The sequence below is a fragment of the Camarhynchus parvulus genome, chromosome 4 (genome assembly GCF_901933205.1).
Source record: "Camarhynchus parvulus chromosome 4, STF_HiC, whole genome shotgun sequence".
Taxonomy (NCBI): domain Eukaryota; kingdom Metazoa; phylum Chordata; class Aves; order Passeriformes; family Thraupidae; genus Camarhynchus; species Camarhynchus parvulus.
In genome coordinates this window covers 26537815-26560776 of record NC_044574.1, presented here as the reverse complement: position 1 = coordinate 26560776, position 22962 = coordinate 26537815, and the positions used below count along the sequence as shown (strand labels likewise).

Genomic DNA, 22962 nt, shown 5'->3' with positions numbered 1-22962 from the left:
ATCGAAACTAGTGTTGAATCATGCTTCTGATTAAGACATCTTTTACAGGGCAAACATACAGCAATAAAATAAAGTCCAAAAGCAAATAAATAACATTCTATAGTTTGTTCTGCATTACACAAATCTTAACAGCATTGGATTTTGGGAAAAAGGAAGAAAGGAAAGATAACCAGCTGCATGTGCTGCTTTGGTGGTTACAATTTCCTGAATCAGAACACAGCATTCTAAGCTGTTCATTCTACCTTGGGTTAAAAGTATCAAAGAAGACAGATTAAAACCCCCCATAATTCTGTTTCCAATTCCATACCTCCAGAAACTGATGAAACACTGGAAAAAGGGACCATGCTTTTCCTAAGAGAAGGCCCAACATACACTTGGCAGTATTAATATCTAGGCTGCGCTGGTCCTTTTCCTGCATGAAAAGGTCATAAAGGAAAACAGTGCATGAATTCCAGATTTTTCATTTCCCTCACAGCTCACCCATGGACAAAATAAATTACCAAATAAATAATATACAGCAGTATCTAACAGTGTTTTTTAATAATACACTACTTGCCAGTAAAATTTCCTTTCTTATAGGTAATGGTTTGTTATATGGAGATGTTGCTTTTTATAGATGCTCCCAATAAAAACATCACCGTTATGGCAGATGAGGCATCAGGTCATTTCTGACTTCAGACCTCCCTAGCCAGCAATGACCACCAATCCCCAGCCAGGCTGGCACTTATCCTCTGCACAGCCACACCTCTCACAATAGCAGAGCTGTCCCCACTTCCCACCATATCATTACAACTATGCGGGCTGTCAATAGACACTCAGTGCTAATTGACACCTCCTTCCCCACCCGAGAGTGAGCCAAGGGAGGATCTTTGTTCTGTTATTCTAACTGATTACATGGAATTCAGATTAAATTATCAAACAAGCAGACAGAACATAGTACACTAGCACATTGAGACTCCCCTCTGGACTGTCCAGTTTTAGTTCAATGTAACAACAACATATTTAAGCTTAAGGGCTGGTTTTTTTTTTGTTTCTGCTAAGTAAGAGCAGCAACATATGTATCCAGCAGGTTTGTTAATCAGTGGCAAATATTTAGTAACATAACTTCTGCACATCTCAAAGTAACATGTATGTGTATGATTCCATTTTGTTAAGTAGTTTATTCACCTACATTTGTTATCACAAAATTAAACCAATTTTGCTGAGAGATGAGACGTAAACCCCCACACTTTTACGCCTTGGTTTTAACACTGAGCGACAAATTCACAAGTTAATGAAATCGCAAAAAATAAATCTCTGTATTAGCTAACATAGACCTTGTTCTGTGTATGTATTCATGACAGCAGATTGCAAAGGCTGAATTAAGAGGCATCACAGAATCATGGAATGGATGACCACAGTGGGTCATCGGGTCCAGCTCCCCTGCTCAAGCAGGGTCATCTTAGAGCACATGACACAGGATTGCACCCAAGTAGTTCTTGACTATCTCCTGAGAGGGAGACTCCACAGCCTCTCTGGGCAGTCTGTTCCAGTGTGTGGTCACCTGCACAGCAAAAAAGTTCTCCCCCATATTCAGATGGAACTTCCTGTGCATCACTTTCTGCTCACAGCCTCTTGTCCTATTGCTTGACAGCACTGAGAAAAGCCTGGATCCATTCTCTGACACCCTCCCTGCAGATACTGATAGACACTGGTAAGCTCCTATCCTTTAACCAACCTCATTGCCCTCCACTGGACCTGCTCCAGCAGCTCCATGTCTCTCTTGCCCTGAGGAGCCCAGAGCTGGGCACAGCACTCCTGATGTGGCCTCACCAGGGCTGAGTAGAGGGGCAGGATCACCTCCCTCAGCCTGCTGGCACTGTCCTTCCTAATGCCCCCCAGAAAACCACTGGCTTTCCTGGCCACCAGAATACACTGCTGACTCATGGACAGCTTGCTGTCCACCAGGACATATCCCACACAGGGATATTCTGGATGCAGGGACTGTCTAACAGATCATTGCAAGACAGCTAGCTGCCCACCACAAGGGGAATTGTGCCCTACACTTCACCTGCAAAAATGCACTTGGTATGTATTACAGAACATGCGTCTTTATTAAAAGAAACAAATCATAACTGAATTGTTTTATCATACAGGAAGAAATTGACAGAGCAAGATCCCAGTTCTCAGTCAATAACTGAATGCCCTAGGTACAAGGTTATGTTCATTTCATACTAAATGCTCCTCAGTTCTAAAATTGTACAGACAGAATTTAATGCAGATTTGTTTTGAAAGTAAAGTGGGGAGACCAGCAATTCTGAAAACATGAGAAACTGTTTTGCATTCTGGGCACTAAATCCAAGAGGGATTTAGGGAAAAAAAAAGTAAATTCCATGATGAGCAACGCTTTTCAATTAGCAATAAAGAAGAAAGAGAAACCTGCAAAGGCATTTTTGTACTAGTATGATATAAATCTTTCACTTACTTCCAATCTCAAAAAGTTCTAAAAACTAATTCTCTTTCCAAAGCCCATCTACACTTCTGTCACAAACACCTTTAAAGCAGAAATAATAATGCTGTCAGAATACATTTCATTTTACCTACTGTTCATACTCTGAATTCTTCCCACACACTCAAGTATTAATGAAATCAGGCTCTATTGCCTTTACTTTGGCCACACTGGTTTTTCATGCCTTATATTGTTACATTTCTACATTCTCTCTCTCAGACTACTGATCAGAACAAATTGTTCTGATAAGCCCTTTCTACCCACCTCCAACTGCCTAATGGCACATCTGCCATGACAGATGATGCAATTGCATTCTTAGCTTACATTCTAGACACATTCCTTGGTACAGTTAAAGGAATTTTTAAACAAACTTTATTTTATCTGAGTATTTGTTTTACACTAATGATAGACAGTCATCCTGAGATTTTTTTAAAGATCAATTTAAGCCATTCAACAGATGCATCTGTATGTTCTCAAACTTGGCAATAACAAGGGCAAACATGGATTGAGGAATGTTATTTGTGCTTAATATCAACATATGGTGTTATAAATTATTTCCCCAAATCTATGCTGACTTAAATCACACATGCCACATGAAACCTTGATGACACATCTTTATTCACAAACTAACTTCAAATGCCAAATCAACAGACTCTTTAAAAACGTTTTCTCTTAAAACTTAGGAAGTTTAGACAAGTGGCTTTTTGCCACAGAGCACTCCCTTGAAAGAATTATCCTTAGGACAGAAATTACACAATCTCCTCAATCTGAAACCATCAGCTTTTTTCTATCAATCACTTCAGTGATCCTGAAAAAAGTTATGCCCAGTTTAACCTGACATCTATAAATATGCCTTTGGCATCCAGTAAGAATAGAAAAGAACATTCTCCTATAGACTTTCCCCAAGTCTGTAGTATGGAAAGTTCAATAATCATATTAGCCAAATATTCCCCAGTTTATACATCATTGACTTCAAGTTCTATAATCTGCTTTTTGTCACAAATGAAGTCACAGCACCTGTGTCTCAATGTTTAAATTTTCTGAGACCACTGTTTGTCACACCAGTTTGGTACCTCTTGAAAAGAACATACACATTTATCCACCTTTTAAGTATCTGCACTTACTTCTGACAGGCCATCAGCTGGCACAGGTTTGGTCTCTATCCCAAATATTTCATCAGTATCTTGAACTTCTTAGGCAATGCCTTTGCATTTTACATTCAGCAAAACTAGCAGAATAAAGCTTCATACAGCAAAGGAGGAATTAAGAGGTTGATATAGCTATTCTTTTCCTCACATACTAACTAATCCCATACATTTTTTTCTATTCAACTGCAAGTTTCCTTGTTTAGAAGTGAACTACCATAAATCCGAATGCTGAGATGCAGAAAGCACTAGGGTACCAAAAATCTGAGTTGCTAATGGGAGACTATCAGAACTGCTATCAGTTCAACTTCCCCTTATTTTTCTCATGCTACTTTTTTGGTGCAAGTTTTCTTAGTATTTTTAGTTTTCTTGCACTGAAATCTGACGTTCAGGTTTTTTTTATGTTAAGTCTTCTGTACACTCCATCACATTAGCAAAAGGGATGTCCAAATTCTATTTCAAAATGTTATTTCAGAAAACAAAGTTCTCCTATTACTCCTTCCAAGTGTGAACAGTCTTATGCATATTGGTTCCATTACAGGTAAAATTTCATCAAAGTATGTGTTATAGCAGGAAGACTAATATCAGGGTATTCTTTAATGAATACTGACAACATCATTAAAGCCATTCCAACAATCTTCTGAATCAGTATTTATATCATATCCAGCTTTTATCATGTTATCCATTTTTACGAGCTATGGAAATGTGTGAAGTGTCTTCCTGCTTTATATATGTTTATGCTCACAAAATTCAGAGTAAGAAAAACCACAGTAAATTATAAACTCAGTGATAAAGCTCCAATACACAACAGAATGGGACCTAAATCACTTCCCTGAAGTCATAAAATAGCTTGAGGCAGAGACGTAATTAATACATGTCACTAAACCACTAAGCATTACACATTCTATATACTTTTCTTTTCCACTTTTGACATCTTGCATATACTGTTTCAGAACACAAATTGTTCCATTTGTTCAAAGCAATCTTGAGTGGTACTTTCAGAGAAACAAACTTAGAAGGACACAGTCTTTCAGTTATTATTTATTACATTAAAGTATGTAATTTCAAATGCACAGTACTTACCCGTGCAAAGTCAAAGGCATATCTATAAATAAGTTTAAAATTGGTAGGCTCATTTAATAAAGATCTCAAGTAATCCAGAGAATTTCTCAATTTTTCTGTAGTATCACACCTACAAAACAAGCACCAAGTGAATTTAGAGTCTGCATTCTTATTGAGATGTCTGATGTTCTACGAAAGAATCTCTAACATGTATGCCCATTAACCTGTTCAAAACACATCACTCTGTACAGACACAAGTTTTTGAGTATGTCTGCACAAATTGCCTTATTAAACCCATAGTGTAAAACAAATTCAGATGAAGTAGCAGTCTTACACTGGGACTGACTGGCTTTATAAAAAATGCACTCTCCAACAGACAAAACTAAGAGCTTGTCCATGCATGGCAAACAAACATCGAATCAAAGCAGTGAAAAATACTTCTTGCTGAAACTATAGAACTTCCTACACAGTTTTAGTAATTCTCTTCTGGAAGGTAAGTCAAAACAGTTCGTTCTTTCTCCAACTCTCTGTGAAACATGATTATTCAACTTTACTTATGTTAATTTTGCCATAAAATTAAGTTCTTAACTGGAGAAAGCAACTTTTAGAGCAATGCAGAGTTACAGAAATGGTTGGTATTATTTAGTGTTTTAAATCACTCTAACAACACACCAATATCTAAAAGATACATGCAATCCAGTAACAAAGATTGTTGGTGTCCTTGGGGACAGAAAGAGTGTCAACCCTCATGACATTTCTCTTTTATTGAGACTGCAGATCTTTTAACCCAACTATATTTAAATGTGCAACATCAGGTTTCAAGTTGTCTCTAAGTGACCAATTATCATAAATCAGGCCAAAACTTTGTGACTTCTACTCTATGGCAGAGTTCTTTGCTTTAGGTGTTGAGTGAAAACATTAAGTGTGTTTTTTCTGAAAAGCTGTGTTTACTATAACAAATATAGTTATAGTAACTACAGAGAATTAAATAACTATAGAGAATTAAGTAACTATAGAGAATTTTCAAGGCACTTACTGTAGTGATGTCATTCCTTTTAACCATTCTTGTAATGTAAAGTAGCCCATATTTTGTGCATCCAACTTCCATGCTAGCACAAGCATAACTACCTGTTTTGAAGAGAAAAAAATGGAGACTAAGAATTTAACAAAAAGATCCATATGTTTTATAAATAACCACTGTTTAGTAGGATACAAACGCTTTTACTTGTATAAGTGGAAAGTTCAGAACTTTGCTGCACTATTTTAGAAGTTTAAAAAACCCTGTAAGTGACAAACCTGTACGCAATCCAAATGAAGTGAAGGTAACAGTACAAATATATGGAGTGAACATCTACGCAAGTTATCAGTCATCTCATAAGCAATACAATGGGGAGAAGATGAGTTGGTGTGAAAGCTGCAGAAAAGATTTCCCAAAGTAACTACAAAATTTCAGTATCAGTTTGACAAGCTATACCTGACATTTGTTAAACCTTCATCTCAATGAGCATCACCTGCAATCCATGGAATCAATTATTTGAAAGCTAATAATGATCCCATAGTTCAAGCAGATAAGTAAATCTAGATGAACTAACAGTAATACATCAAAACACAGGCTGATATAATACCTCACATCTGCCCAAAAGAAAACAGTCTTTTCCACACCTCACACAGAAGACCAAAGCAAAAAAGAATTTAGATAAAGCAATACCATAAGATTATTATTATCTTATTTATCAACTTAAGAAACCACTTTTGACAAATATGTGAAAAGAAAAACTTGCAGGATAACTGACCCGACCTGGAAGAAAAAATAATCGAGTTATTTGAATTTGCAACTCAGCCATTAACTAGCTACAGTTAGGGCAACCCTATACAGCTTATAATGCGAAATCAGAATACCTGCTCATACCTCCAAATGTCTGCATAAATCACAACATTTATTATTATCCTAAACTCTGAAATTAGCAAATTACATCTGATTTTCCAGTACGTCTTTCAAAGCCACAATTCTCATTTACTTACATGAAGCTCCATGAATTCTGCAAAAGACAGGACTTACAAAATGCATTTAAAGAACAAAACTTAGGCACTAGGAAAAAGCCTGTAAAATGCTCAATTGCTTCTTCAGATTTTATTTATTTATATATATATATATAACTATACACAGCTCCCATACAGAGTAAGTACCTGTAAACGTACTTATATTCCTTATTTGTTTTTTTGAAATGGTGTAATGGTAGTGCCACTACTGCCCATAATATTTGAGATCTTTTTCTGTCCTAGAAAACCCAAAGGAAACACTACTTGTTTGTTAGCTGATATATTAAATCTTGAATGTTATCTCATTGTTTCAGAGAAGACAATCATCAGCTTTTTTTTTTTAAGATCTCTCTTCTTCTGGAGAGACTGAAGGTTGGTGGTCTTAAAGTGAAAGAAGGGGTGGCAGTGAAGACAAACTGAGGTTTTACAGGTTGACAGTCTGGGGTTTAGCATAATGGCAAGTTGTTCCCAAGTATGTTTCAAAACCTCCCTGGTTTAGATTTCTTGAATTTTTTTAAACTCTCAAGATTTTTTTTAATTCTTGGTGGAAAAGCAAGAACTGTAAGACTAGCTCATGTACACCACAGCAGACGAGGCAATTTTTAATGGATTCCAAACTTACATTTTAATGGATTCCAAACTTACATTTTCTGGTTCAACTCCAATGTCTTCACAAAATTTCTCCATACCTTCTGGCCCTACAATGTCATCCGTGCCTGCAAACAAAATCTATTTTACTTATCTCTAAAAATTAAAATAGCCTATCCTTTAGAGCACAAAATAAGTGCAATCACATAGTGCAACCTAACTTTAATACAGTTTGTTTTGGCATTAAACAAATATTTCCACATTTACTATCAGACTTGGATACACTTAAATCTTTATCTCACCTTTGAAAACCGAGAAACTGTAAAACAACTTTTCATCCCTGCCAATCTTTCAACTCGTTTACTGAGACAATCTTGGAAGTATAAATTAGTAAGATTTTTTCATAATGCACTTAAGACTAACAGAACACCCACATAATATGACCAAATTAAATGAGTGGACGATGGCTAGTGAAACTCATTCCCTGGCTGGGATCTCTACTTTATCACAAAATCAAATCACATAAAAACATGATGTACAGCTATACAGGGTACAAGGCATTATCATTCCCAGAACCTCATTCCTCACTGTCTCATATATTATCTTTATATAATGTTATCCTGCTTATTCATATTGCCACACCATGGCCACACATCATCCATCTAACAGTAAATGTAACAGGAAGGAAATAATGAATTACAGTTATTTCTTTGCCTACTTAAAAGGAAAAAAAAGATTCTTAACACAAATGCTATTAAAACACACCACTAATAAAACATGGTCTTAAATCAAGATATTTGCAACTTCTATAATACTCTGAAAAAATTATACAGACATTAAGAATGGTACTGTGCAATTCTACACTTGAAGTATTCGAACTATTTTGATAGAATTATTTGACTCATGTTTAAAAGGGTTCATTTGAAAAAAATACATGCTGAAATGCCTTTCCTCCAATATAAAGATCACATGCGCAAGAAAAACAGGATTTATAAAAGGAAAGATCAATCTGTATTTTATTATTAGGTGATCTATTCTAGAAATGACAAGGTTTAATTATGTCTTTTCCCATCTTCTCATAATAGCTTCTCAGCTCTCAGAGTGTACACAACAGCCTTTAAAAGACTCATTCTGTAATGCAAAAACACACCAAGGGAGGGAAAAAAACCCAAATGCAGTGTCAACTGTCTGCATACATAAAGAAGACTTATGAAGCAAGAACACAAGAGATTATTCCTTGAAAATTCAATTTTTAGAATGTTACTCAATACTGTAAACAGAATCGTACTCTCCACTTTTCTGTGTTTTATCTTGGTGTGTGCATCCAGTGGAAACCCCAAAGTTCTTTCACAAACAGCCTTCCTTTCATCCTTTCTTTCCATGAAAGTCTTGACAAAAATGAGTCATGCCTGTTGCTAGAGTAAAAAAATAAATCAAGCTGGTCAGAAAGGCAGACAATCTAACAGGTTAGATTTGGCTTGAATTTGTCTGAATCTCCTCTCACAGACTGCCACAGACAAGTGAGATTTCAAAGTATTTAATTTCATTTATATAATTTTATTAGGAGAAAAAAATGTTTTATTACATCAAATTAAGTCACTCTTCATTACGTTTAAAAAGTAGACAAAACCAAACAAGTTAGACATGTTATTCAAGACATCACCAGAAAACTGCAAGATGACACAAAATATCTATTTAATTTCTTTTTGGTCTTTACAATCATGATGAGATCATTTTCCCCCATATGTCAAATTCTTCCTTTCAGAAAACATTTGCAGGAAAACAAATACAACAACCAACTTCACTAATAAAGGATCATCTTCTGTAACCACATACCATAATTAACATTCCTGGAAATAATGCCTGAACAAAATTCTCATACACAAGGGCAAGAATAAATAATACAGGCTACCTTCCGTATACCTTGTAATGGAAAACTGTCTGATAAAACTAGTACAGGATATTTGAATTCATTCACTTCTTTGCTTGAAACCCTAAGCACCAGATTCAGCAGGAACAAAACTAGCATTACTACCTCCCTCACCCTTTGGGATTTTTAATTAAAGACAGACCACTTCTGAGGCTAATTCTGTACTATACAGCACTAACATGGCAGATGATAGAGAGGTAACAACATTTTCAACAGAAGTACAGCTTTAACTGTAGATTTGAATAGTAACATATACATGCTCCAAAACATTTCAAATTACACACCTTCTGTATTCTTTTCATAGGATATAGACAAAACTGAACCTTGAACTCTTCAACCTCACATCCCACAGGATAAAGGAAAGTTTCTCTAAGCCTTTTACAAAAACCCTTTTCTATTCTGTCTTTTGAAAGCTCAGTTAATGCAATTTTCATATTCCAATATAAATTTAATTGTTACTGGTAGCAAATTTGCATTTCACACTTACCTGCATATTCATAGAACCATTCTAAGCATCTCTTACTTGAAAAGACTTCTTCTTCCTCTGCTTTTATTCTAGTTGAATCGTATTTTCTATACATACTTAGAAAAAAGAGAAACAAGTAATTAATTCATCAACATTTTTTAAAAGCGATCTTTTAGTCAACAGCCACTCTTAGCAGAAACATTATTCCTTTCAGTTTACTCAACATTCTGTCCTCATATCCAGTCATTTGGAACACTGCTTAAGAATCAATGACACTTAATACTTGGTTTGCTCACTCTGTCACACTTCCACTGATTCATAATCATTACCCATGAAATGACCTTCCCCTAAAATGAATATAGGTCAGTTCAAATTCAACCCCAAACTGTTCTATAAAAGTTCACAGTAAGGCCTTGCCGTACACCACCAGTTACCACAGTCAGCTGATGGGCTGCAATCCAGCTCTGGGTCTATGGCCAGAGTAATTCCATGTCACAGTCAACACGGGTCCTACCTCTAGGTGCACTTTGAATTATTAACTAAAGAAAACTGCAAACACTCTTTTTGCTGCCTCAAAAAGATTCTACAAAAGGCATAAAGGCCAAAAGAGACAAGACCTACACTTATATTATTCTAAAGCCAGTAAGTAAGTAACATAAAAGAATCACACAAAAAAAAGGTTGAAAGTTCTCATAGACAATACCTCAAGGGACACCATTCATCATGGAATACAGAACCATCTGAAAAGCTGGCCCCTTCCCTCAGAGACTACCAGCAGGGTAATGCTCTTCTCCTTTAACAAGAACTGTAAAGAATTTTAACTACACTAAGGAAACAAATTTAGTATCTGAAACCCCTAAAGCACAGAAAACATGACAGAATGTGAAGGGCCATTCCCCCAGTTAGACCTTCTGAAACAGGCACAATATCATTTGTGCCTGCTAGAGGAAAGAGACTCAGCAGTCCAAGCAGTAATCCACTGCTGCATATGCATTCTCTGATCCATTTCCACCACTCTTCAGAGCTTGGGCTCATAAAGGCTGAAAAGAGCAACAAAAAAATGGTTTAGTCTAGAGGAGGTAGCCAAGAACAGCTCTGTAAGTGTTCCAAGCATGCAGAGTTTCCTCTCACAATGTCAATTCCTGATGGGGGAAGACAATGAAGCGGCTAACTGGTTCAAGGAGAATTTGGAAACCATTTGAATAATGAAATTAATTTGGAGCTGACTTCATCACTGTTTCGTCCTTCTAGAAAGACATGTACAAGACACCTAGATTTATGAGCTTAGAAGACACTGATCCCACTATCCTCCAGCTAGCTCAGCTATCAGCTGTAAGGAAGTGTAGCTAGAAGTTAACAGCACACAGATCATTCTGACAAGAATTCAAAGAAATACTTTGTGTTTACTGTCATAGTTCCTTTAAAGCAGCTAACCTTTAGAAAAGTAATACTAGTCAGAACAAAAAGATAAATTGCTAATTGGAAGCAAATACAAATGAGGCTCTCAAGAAATTTCTTAAGAAAAATTGACACTGTACTGAACACACTGATCTACAACAAATTGGAACACTGCATAGAAATGTCAGCCATATGTGTTCCAAACACATATTCATATACTCACAATTTTAGGTTTGGGGTTTTTTCATTTTGAAAACACTCTTTTCCTATTTGAATTATCTATTTTGCATAAGCTTTACTGAAGCTGCAAAGGAAAAGGCTGACAGCATCGCTCGTAAGAGCTAATCCAGAAGGCATAAGTCTAAGTTGGAATAATTTTTTTAATAGGTCTGATAACATTTTCACACTTGCAAAATGAACTGTGATTATGAAAGACCTATCCAATAATTTTTAGGGTACTCTGTATTCAGAGCAATCAAGACAAAGAAAGGAAGCATTCTGCCACTTTGGCAAAAGTCTTAATTATTCAGTATCCCCTTTTTTGTCACAAACAAACGTGACAAACACCAAGTAGAATATCAAGTTGGAAACTGTAGCAGGAGCTAGTCAACATCTTTATTCTATTCTCTTTATTCAAGAAGTCTGTAAGAGTACTGCTGGGATAGAGGACATGGCAAAGCTAACAAGGTTCACAAAGAAAGGTATTTATCACAAGACTCAATGCTTTTTCTTAGAAAGGATGATAAGCAATTGTCCTGCCCTGCTTGTTCATGTAAATCATCAACACATTAAGCTGTCAGTATGCAAACAGTGCATTTAAGAAGGAACTCTCAAGAAACAGACTTATGGACAGAGCTGTAAGTCATTCAGGTATTTTAGAAAAAAGGCTTCCTGCATCTACAAATGGCAGAGCTGCAGCCTGAAATACTGCAACCTGAAACAAGACATCGGTGCCAACAGTATGGGTAACAGGAATGGTGAGCAAGAACAGAAAAAACCAGCCCTTTTTATACATTCTCTGCATCTGCACATAGCAGAAGAATTTCAGACAACTGATATGAGATTGAAAGTCACTTGTCTTAAGGGCTAAGGTCACAGTTCAGGAACTGCAGGAAGTAGCAATAATAATAAGCTAATTAGTCAGAAATGCATTAACAGTGCAGATGATACTGTACCACATTTATAATGAAAACAGACTATGCACAGTCAGAATTAGTGATCTCATGTAAAAAGACAAACCCTTTTCTTCCCCTGCTTACTCCAAACATTAAATGAGTGTCTCACCCCTGCCTAGCCAAGCCAGCTATTTCTACTAGCAAGAGACTCCTAATCTCTGAAGTGCCTAGGGAAGCAAGATGACTGGGGAGATGCAAACAAGTAAGTAGACAGGTACCTGAGATTGCTCAGCCTAGGACAACTTCGTTCAATCCAGTGGCACAGAGTAAAGGTGTTTTCAAGGACTACATCTGCTGAATTATGATTAATATGGATTTGATTACCTCAAGAACCATATTTACAGAGGAGAAAAACAAACTTCCAGACACATCTGGCATCCATTTTATATCTTGCAGTATTCCTCATCTCTGTGGAATCTCTCAGTATATACTGCAAGATGATGTGCCTTGTCTTTATTCTAATGACAGTATCTCTTGCTATGCAGAAAAATATACTGCCAGAGTACACAGGGTATCTGAATACTTTGGGAGTACCAAACATCTAATGAACAGATCTCACAAACAGCAAGTCCTCAATGGCTCACAGCTTCATCAAGATGACCAGCACCAGCACTTTCAAACAAATGCACAACCATTATGCCAACCAAGTTCTGCTTAGTAATTTGCTTCCATATTGATGGTCCGTAAAAGGAAACTGCCAGGAAAGTGTCAGTCACACACCAGATGTGAAACAACACACTGCTCACAAAAAAAAAAAAAAAAAAGGGGGCAGGGGGGGAGGGTGAGAGCAGGCAAGGCACAGGGGTAAGTAAAAAAACTCAAAAAGATGCCTTCCATAAAGAAAGAGCAATTGAATATACCTGGTACTTTTGGTACTAGAATTTGCACACTGATCTCACTGATGCACACAAGAATGCTGGCACCGAAACAGGATTGCTAAGGGCTTTTCTCCATCATCAGTTAGAAAGGTGAATGTACAGTTTTATCCCAGAGTGTCTGCTATACTCTTCACTACCAGACAATACCAAACTCAAAACTTTGTTTTTAGAATTATCCTTCCATTTCTGACTCATGACATGATATCCATCAGAAACAGAAAAAAAGAGAAAAGTATTACCTACAGGCTAAGTATGTATTTACTTCTCAGATGAAACACACATGTAGGTACAGTAACTCAGAAACTCAGAAAAATCTTCACTTGAAAAATAGCTTTTTTTTCTTTGTTTAGCATGACATGGTGTCAGGACAGTGACAGCAATATACAAGTTATTCGTAACAAACATCCCTGTAAGGAGCATTTAGGGTTTTTTTAATTATCTCTTTCTAACAGCCATTTCATCAGCTAGGGAGAGGAAAGAATGTGGGACAGGGCAGGGCAAAAGCAACATGAGGTAACGTGCTTAAATTTTGTAAAACTGATTTCAGTTACTTAACCACATCAAAATGTAATAATTTTCTCAGAGATGCTTGCACCTCCATCATGACCTAATAGCTGACTCATAACATCCATGTTCAAACATATATATGAAATATTCATGTGAGCTAGGGAACTGTAATATATCAGCAAAAAAGGTAAGACAATATAGTTTGTAACTGGAAGTGCTATAGGCAAGCATCAACAACCACTAAAAAAAATATTAAAACTGAGTGTCTAGGCACTTCACACTTTGTGGGAACTTTAAATACATGGTCCACATCTTTTCCAGATTATTTTCTTCTCTTCCTAACAGATTTGGTGGGAAAACAAAAGCATGAAAATTCCATCCAACTATAATGGGGTGACTAGGAAAATGACTGTAAAAGTTGATGGTTGCTGCCAGCAAAAAGAACAAGGTAAGGGCAATTCTCTTCAACCCACTGCAGTCTTCAAAGCTGGGTTATCTGCTGCTCTGAGCATGTTTCACCTGTATTGGAGTTGGTTAAAGCTCCAGCTACAGCCCCTCCCACTGCACCAACTCTGGGCTGTGTAGCTCCAGAATACTCAAACCAAGATCAGTGAAAACGTGGAGCTTAGGTCACATAAAACATTCTCTTAATGGTGGAAGCTGGTAATAATACATTGAGGAGGAAAAAGAAAATAAAAATGGAAGGGGAAAAAAAGCTATGCTTTATTATGGTAAGTCAAAAGCCTCTCATGAAGATCTACAGCCTGGTTATTTCAGATGGTCAGTGCTTACCGAATGAAGACATCAAGAAATGCACCAACAGAAGCTTTGTTTCTAAGCAACCAGAACTTAATGAAAATCTTTACTGAGTTTTGTTTGAGTTTTGAACTAAGTAACTAATTGCTTCCAGATTATTTTTTTTCAAAACATGCCAATTTTTGATTGAAAATGCCCCACACTACTTCCATTAATACTAATTAATTTAAAATTTTGGCTGAAAATTTTCATCAATGTAGCACAATGAAAGTATTTTAATAAAGTCTTATCTATTCACCCACAATTATGATTCTAGCAATAGTGTCATTAAAATTGTAGTAGAAAGAGAAGGGTGGGAGAAGAGATGCTTTGCAATTTGCAAGACATGACAAAAACAGTTTAAAGCAAGCCTCAGGACTAACTTGACTGTTAAGTTTTATGAATGATGAATATCCCTTATGTCTCCTTGTTTAAAGACTTACAATCATTCCTAAACTGTTAAATGTTTGGAACTTTTATCAGGCTTACTTAATGAGCAGAATGTGCAACAACACACATGCTGATAGTCACATGTCCAGTTTAAGTGAAGTGTGCTGAAAAGCTATAAAAAAAGGAAAAATTATACTTGTGTGCACCTGAAAACTCCTACTTCAAGGAAAAAGATCTACACATCTATGACAGCTGGGAACAAAGGTGGTCTGCATGGGGAAGGACCTAACCAGTTAGTAAACAACAGCAGAACAAAAACCAAACCAACTCTCAACACCAAAGGTTTTGAAAACTTTGGAAGTTAGTACATCTTAAGTTAATGACACTGTGTTTTCAAAAACTGCATTTTTCCACTACAGAGTATGGAGTTTACTATTCAATACAGAAAACCTATTTTTCATGTTAGTAGGCCCTTTTGTGGTTCCTACACACATAAGGATAAATCAATTGAAAACATTTATCTAATTGTTTGAAAACATAAATTTCAGGGAAGTAGGTAAATATTCCTAATTTTCATTCGCCTAAAGTGACAATATCCATTACTGCAAGGCATTTGCCCTCAGCGTGATTCCAGAATAAGGAGGAGAATTAATTTTTAAATGAGACTGTCAAAACATAAGACATTATATTAAACAGCTCATTTTTCCTATTTGGCTAGATATTGTATAACAGATAAGCAGCATAAAACAATTACCCAGTGAGGACTATCATTTTACCTAGCAAGTATCTTTACATCAATTTTGCTTTACCTTTCTGAAGATGCCTAACATGGTGATGGAAGAACAATGTACAGAAAATGTAATTTTAACTCCAATTTGAGAGTACTCTATACATGACGGCTTTAAGTACAATAAAGTCAAGACCGTGATACTGAGATGAAAATACAAACTAAGTCTTCAAGTGATTATGTTCAAATTAGCACATGCTCAACTGTTTACTTCCAACAGCTATTCTTTAAGGCAAGATAGCTCTTACTGTTATCTATAAAGCACTGAGTTCTTTTTATTATTCATCATCTGGTATAAAAATTCCCTCCCACTGAAACACTGCATTCATGCTTGGTTCATGATGATGCTATAAACACTAATTAAGAGAATTCAAGTTCTTATTATGTAAGGGTGTAATAATAATGAACATGCTTGGAGTCTTCTATAATCAGTTTATGCACTAGACCAGCATTTCCAAATAATTTCACAACTAGACTTTTTCCTATAAATGCTTTTCCTCAATTGCCTGTGCACTCCACTAGTGCTTCTGAGATGAGGCTGTATTCTTACCAGCTTGAAACTAAGGGTGTAAGACATGTTTAAGTTTATGACTTTAAGAATCTTAAGACACCATCTTGTCTTTCAGCATAGAGACCTGCTGAAAGAAACTTTATGGAAGAAGGCATATCTAAAAATATTCTTATCAGATTTGAAGAAATTATAGGAATGAATAAAAAATAGTGAAGACTGAAAATATCACCCAAAAAACCACTCCATTACAGAATAAAACCCCCCACATTTTTCTAATGGACAAACCAGAAAAAAATCATCAACCTTCAGTCTCAGCTGCAGTAACACCATTAATGATGACATTCCTTGAAAATCTTTGGACTACTACCCCATATTTTCACACTGAGAACCAACAGGAGACGCTGAATTACTAAATTTGTTAATGTCGACCCGTAAGTATGCCACTGTTGCTGACAAACACACAGAAATGTATGTCATTCCATTAAGTATTTGAAGTGACAAATCACTTCTGTTAGGAAAGAGAGGCTCTTCTGGAAAGGACTGTGTAGCTCTTCAGACAGTGACTGCCTTTCTTCACTTAATACAGAATCCACACAGACTAATGTCCTGTGAAGGCTTATTCTGAGTTACTAGAGTGCAGCTTCTAGGAAGTCTGTGTCTAAAACAGAAGCTGAGAACTGGGCCTAGGAGCCCCCTTATTCTATAAAGTGGTATTCCACTATTCTCTTTTTACTGTATATAGCATTCTCTGCACACAGTGTAAGAAGAACAGGCTTTGCAAACTAGGTATGCTACAGAACACTGCTGTAGAGTTTCCTGATTTCAGACTTGATTTCTGCTCAACTAACTGAGATGTCTGATCCAAAACCTAAACTTGACAGTTATGAACTCCACCTGACAAAACAAGCATGGAAGTATGAGACTGCTTTTTGACTAATCCGTTCACAGGAGATTACAGGGGTAAAAATCCTTCCTTGAAAGAAAATAGCACTTCAAGACCAGGCTGAATGTCCAGCAAATAATTTCATATTGCCAGTCATGCTGAAATAAAAAACTGTTTTCTTGAAGACCAAAACAAAAGAAAGACTCTGGGAAACAGAGCAAGCTCAAAAACCTTTACAGGAAGTCAGTCAGAAAAACTGGAACCACATCAGAGGATATTACCCCGTGGCTCATGACTAGCAGATCTGGTTTCTCCTCCAATTCTAAAAGCAGGCTGAGATCTTCCTTTTAATAAAGACTTACATGGCAGTAAAATGAAGACTAGATCCATTAGTTATAAAATGAGAGGCAGATACAAAAAAAATCCTTCAAATTACATTTGCAACAAGCTCTTAAAAACTATGAAATATCTACTATTCAGAGAGAAAAAAAATCAGGTTTTTACAATTTTCCTATGTAATTACACAAATCAGTATTTCTTACTTACAGGCAAGCTTACTTTTTAGGGGGTTGCTTTTTTCTATCATCAATGTCTTGGCTAAGGTAGGTAGAGTTCAGTTTTATGAACCTCTCTATATTCTAGAAAGGGTCTGTCCTTGTATTGCTTCCACATTGTATGCCTATCTTTGAATAAGCTGTAATGCCCTTGATCAACTATTTACCTTTTGTATTTCATTATTTCTGAAAAGCAAGAAAAAATATTAAGGACATGAACAGCTTTTTTGTTCTCGTTAGTGTTACAAAGCAATGAAAGAAAGAGCTGAAACCTCTTTCTTCTGCATCAACAGATCATTTAATAAATTCCAGTGCAGTTACAGTTGTGCAACCCTATTAAACACAATAGAGTTATAGGGGCATGACCAGAGGCTTAATTTGGCTACCAGTACTTTTCTTACTCATGCTAGAGTATAAAAAGGAGAGAACCCAGTCTGATTTCAGGCTGACAGTTTAGAGAAAAATGCCTCTTTTAACCTCCCTGAAGGTACTTGCTATGGAGGCATGCGTTTTCTGAGACATCAGTAACACATGAGTATAACAGAGCTGAAATTCTATTGATTGATGCAGTGCCAAGCAAACTTTCTAGTTGTATAAGCCACTTTTCAACATCAGAGCAGTCCTGCATCTGTCATGCAGGAGAGTGTAGTTCTATACAGCCTCAAGTTCTGAATCTAGTCCACATAAATAGTGATTTTTGCACACCCCCGAGCACATTCAATGCTTTCTGAATGACTCAACACACTACACATACTGGAAATCCAGCACTTGCAGAGGTCTCAGCTATCCAATACTTCATGCCAAAAGAATACACTGTTCATGCACTCTCTTTAACCTGTTTGGCTTCTGCTGTCCAGTGAGAAGCCCCTCAATAACTGCTGAACCACTGGCTGTCACCTTACCTGGGCAATTTCCCCTTCTATGTTCAGTATCAAATCACAACATAACAGGGAGAGACTAGCAGGATTTTAAGAGCCGAGTGGACTATAACGACATTCACTTTTTGGACAGGCTAGAGACTGGTAACAGCCAATCCAGACCTTATGCATGTATATGAGAAAATAGTACTGTATCTCTCAGACGTTGGTTTTGAACAAACAAGTACATATTCTGACAGCTGGCAACTAGAGCAAGGAGAAGGTCCCTACATGTTTCTTGTATATCTAGAGAAAGGTGAGATGCAAACTGAACCTACACATACTTATCAATATCCCACAGTTCAATCACCAGCTATGGCTCCACATTGAGAAACCAAGTAAATGTCAATATTATTTCCATTAGTATTTAAACACATGATATATCAGCTCTTCAACTTTAGATATTCCATCAATCTTAGCTCATGGTAAGATGACATACCCATCATGTCTACTTTTCTTAGCAGATAAATCATCTCCTGCTGCAGGTCTCCTCTTTTTCCTTGGAGGCATCACTTTACTAAAGCAGTCTGATGAACTGCAAGACCGAAGACTTCCTACAGAGGGAATTAAAAACACCAGCACAAAGAAATGAAACTGTTGCAGACCAGTTAAACTGTGTCCACTAATAGGCATATTACAAAGGAAAGGGAAGGAAGTTAGGGGATTTAAAAATTAAAAAAGAAACAGTCTCCTTTCAATAGCAAAATCCATCTCACTTTTACATGGTTTCCTATGACCAGATTTCCATTAAGGTCAAAAGTACTATACCAAAATGCACAGTAGCCCTGGCATTACTTCAGTCTAACAGCAGTCAAAAACTGACACTATCCTGAAGAAGTATTTAGGTCCTGAAAAAGTCATCCTTATTTTTAGTCTTTTATTCAAATCACGAGTTCTAAGGGTTGATCACTGCTTTTTGAAATACAGATCTGAGTGAACACCTACCTCTAGAAAACAGAACCCTTTATTTTCAAGCCCAAAGTTTTATGTGATACAGAGAGCAAGAGGCAGGAAAGGTTTTGTTTGTTCTTTGGTGAGAGGGTTTTCTCAGGATTTTTAGGAGGTTTTTTGTTCTGTTTTGCAGGGACAGGAAGAGACAGTCAGCAACCACCAGGAAAAGAACTAAGTGGCTGGCTGTATTATTCGGACTGAACAGTTCTCAAAAAATGAAGGTCCCCAAATAGGAAATAGCCAATTCAAGACACTGATGCAGTGTCAGGTGAATCAGGTGGCAGTCTTTCCATCCCCTTCTCTCAGCTACATACTCCTATGTCTATGGTAACTCTTCCGTGTGCCAATCCAGCTCACCAAACCTGTAGATAATTAACCAAAGGAAAAAGAATAACAACTTTCTGTACATTAGCACAAGAAAGAGCACAGGATCAGCCCTTTTGACCACAGCAAGTCATTAAATTGCTTTTGCTGCCTCATGAAAACAGTAGGCTAACACTCCAGGCATAATTTTGTCCTACTTTCATGTGCTGAAGACACCTGAGAAAGGTGTGTGTAAGAGCAGCTCCAAGAGCTATCACACCTCTAAGTGTTACACAGAGAATTTGAAAAGAAAAGGAAGAGAGAAGTGAGGTATAAAAATCCAGACATAAAGCGATGCCAAAGAAATTTGCAAGACAACATTAAGAACTCCAGCATTCCTAAGCTATGTTCTCTTTGCTACAACAGCATCCAAGTTTAGCTATGCTCAATTAAGATGCCCACAAAATCTTTTATCTTACAACATCAGAGCACAGAGCAAGCAATAAAACTTGGACTGCTTTTTGACACCAAGGGAACAGACTGAAATCAGAGGCCCAATTCCCAACAAACACTGACAGCAATCTTTTGCTTACCTATTCTTCGAATCTTTGAAAGGCTCTCTCCTGTTATAGGAGAAACACATGTAAGGAACCTTAGAGCCTCACAGGCTTTGCTATATGTACATTATTTAAACATGCATGGAAACTCTAACCCATAAGAAACTACATATTTCTCTAGTATTATGTTCACAGTTCTCTAGTATTATGTAAGATGTTGAACCCAGTTTTTACACCAAGATGAACTAATCTGGTTTCAACTAATAAAGCTTTTGCACTAAGTATGCCTTCTTTGGTCTTATGTTTATATTAATTTCTATCTATTAAGAAGAAAATTAATCTCGCTAGTTCAAGAAATACTCTCCAATTCAAAAAATTCTTCCTATATATTCTTTTTTTTTAACCCTAAAACTCCCTCTCCATTATTGTCCCCAGGAGAGTATGGCCATATCCTGTCTTTTTGAAAGAGAATTAACAGCATTGTAAATTCAAATTACAATTTAACTAATCATCAAAAACTTGCAAGTATTATGCTCCATAAACTATTACCATAAAAAAAAATCGTAATGGCTGTGTCAGAAAAAGATACTTCTAGAAGCACTGTCCAGAACATATTACAAAAGGAAATTAGTGACAAGAGCATTTATTTTCTCCTCAACAATATCAGATATATTTGAAACAGGTAAGCCAGAGACCATAAAAAACTCAGAGTACACCCAAGGCATTTTACAAATTAAACAAACTAACCTGACCTGCTGAATGATATTTGTTCCATCTAATTATGCCTGCACATTCATGATATTGAAAAACTCTACTCTCATAAGTTATTGAATCTGCAATACTTTATCTTTCAGATCAAATTTGTAAAGACTCTGCCAGTACGTATTTTTTGAAAGCCTACACAGACCAAAAACACCTAAGATGACAGCAGAACTCAACAGATGGCTAGAAAGAGCCAACAGACTTAAGACACACACTGAACTTAATAAATGAAAATATATAGTGAACACCTCTTTTTGGTAAATATGCATTTACTTAAGTATAACCTGTAGCTATCTCATTCCTTTGAGAGCAAATAGATTGCTTTTAAGTGCCTTTCTTTTAAAAAAGTAAAAATCCATCTGTGATGGACACAGGCATTGGATGGTGGTAAAATGCAAGAAAAAATACACATCCCCCTCACCCCCCACAAATTTGTGCAGTTTACTGGTCAGTTGATTGTGAAAAGAAATATGCAAGGCCTCTGTGACAAAAGAAGCAGGGCAAAAGGTGAAAAAATAAATAAAAGTAAAATAAAGCAGTTATAGAATAGAGAAATCATTTTGTCAGACCTGCAACCCCATACAAACCAAAGAATTTAACTCAAGAATTCCTGCTAGGACTCTTTGCCTCCTTAAATGATAGGATGTTTTTAAGAAGATTGGTGAACTTGTTTTAAAGGCTTAAACTGATCACAATTCACTACAACCCAATTTCTCCAATGACCCATATGAAAGACTTGTACCCTTTTTGGTTTGAATGTATCTAGTTGCAGCTCTCAAAGGCACAGAAAAGGGAAGAAAAGAGACAGCTCAGAAATTGGTAGTTTTAAATGCACACATACACTGCCCTCACACACTGACAGCTGACAGCACACAGACACCAGGCAGACATATTGTAAATGCTTTCCAAGACTTAACATCTTAGTAACTGAGGTTTGGAGCAAGTCTTCACTAGACTTTAGCTGTTGAATAATCTCTAAACTACTAAAAAACACAGTGTAAGGATTTTACTTTCAAAGCATTTCTTTTGTTACTAAAATTGGTGTGTTAAATTTGAAGGGCAGTTATAATTCCTCTGTAACAGCAGCAGAATACTTCTTTCATTTTCATATAAGCTAAAAATTATCAATTTAGGTTTTTTACTTTGAACTCCTACGATTTCTTAATTTACAATACAGCTCACTAAATAGCAATATTAACCTTTCCTACACAGAGCTTTTTAATTCTAAATGTAATTTTAGGTCTAGCAGTGCACAACTAATTTCTCTTCCCAAAGGTCTGACCATCTGCAAACAAACATGCAGCTACCTCTGACTACATGCAAATTTGACAGAATTTTACTTACCAAGTGCAGCTTTGCTGATGTGATTATCTTCAAAGTTTCTCACTCCTAGGCCTCAACTCAAGATTGGCAGAACCCTCCAAATTCTCACTCATTTTTTGACACTTGAAGCTAGCATTTACAAGGTAGAGCCTCCAAATGGCTGCTGAATAGACCACCACCAGCCAAAAGCCTGTCGAGTTTAAATGCTGTTTGCCAAACATCCTATTGAATACTTCCAAATTTGCAGGAGACAAAGCTTCCAAAGGGAAGTATCAATTCAAGAGCTAAAATTCACCCTAAGAAATTTAAAGCAATATATAAAATAAAACCCACAAGACAGGAACAGTCCTAGAATAGCAACAAAATCAGAAAAGACAAAAGGAAAAAAAGTCAATAAAAAAGAACTCTACAAGCTGTGTCCCTACGGAAATTATTTACAGGCATGGCACTTTCACCTTCTCTAGCTAAAACCTGTGAGGAATCCTGCTCTTCTGATGCTTCAGTAGAAGGATGCTTCAAAGGACAAATAATTAGAAACTGTGAATGCTGAAG

General features: G+C 36.5%; 1 protein-coding gene across 3 annotated transcripts in view; it reads right to left on the bottom strand.

Annotated features, from left to right (window-relative positions):
* The window catches only part of DCUN1D4 (defective in cullin neddylation 1 domain containing 4), a 41606-nt gene that overhangs the window by 4670 nt on the left and 13974 nt on the right, over positions 1-22962 (bottom strand). The window contains exons 4-10 of one of the 3 annotated variants that reach the window (XM_030947140.1): positions 20362-20391; positions 18954-19068; positions 9741-9835; positions 7381-7451; positions 5732-5823; positions 4717-4825; positions 308-412 (exon numbers count right to left, since the gene is read on the bottom strand). In XM_030947140.1, the coding sequence (XP_030803000.1) occupies positions 308-412; positions 4717-4825; positions 5732-5823; positions 7381-7451; positions 9741-9835; positions 18954-19068; positions 20362-20391 (617 nt within the window). The remainder of the gene's footprint in view (positions 1-307; positions 413-4716; positions 4826-5731; positions 5824-7380; positions 7452-9740; positions 9836-18953; positions 19069-20361; positions 20392-22962) is intronic. The other 2 variants (XM_030947142.1, XM_030947143.1) reach the window with 2 other exon arrangements.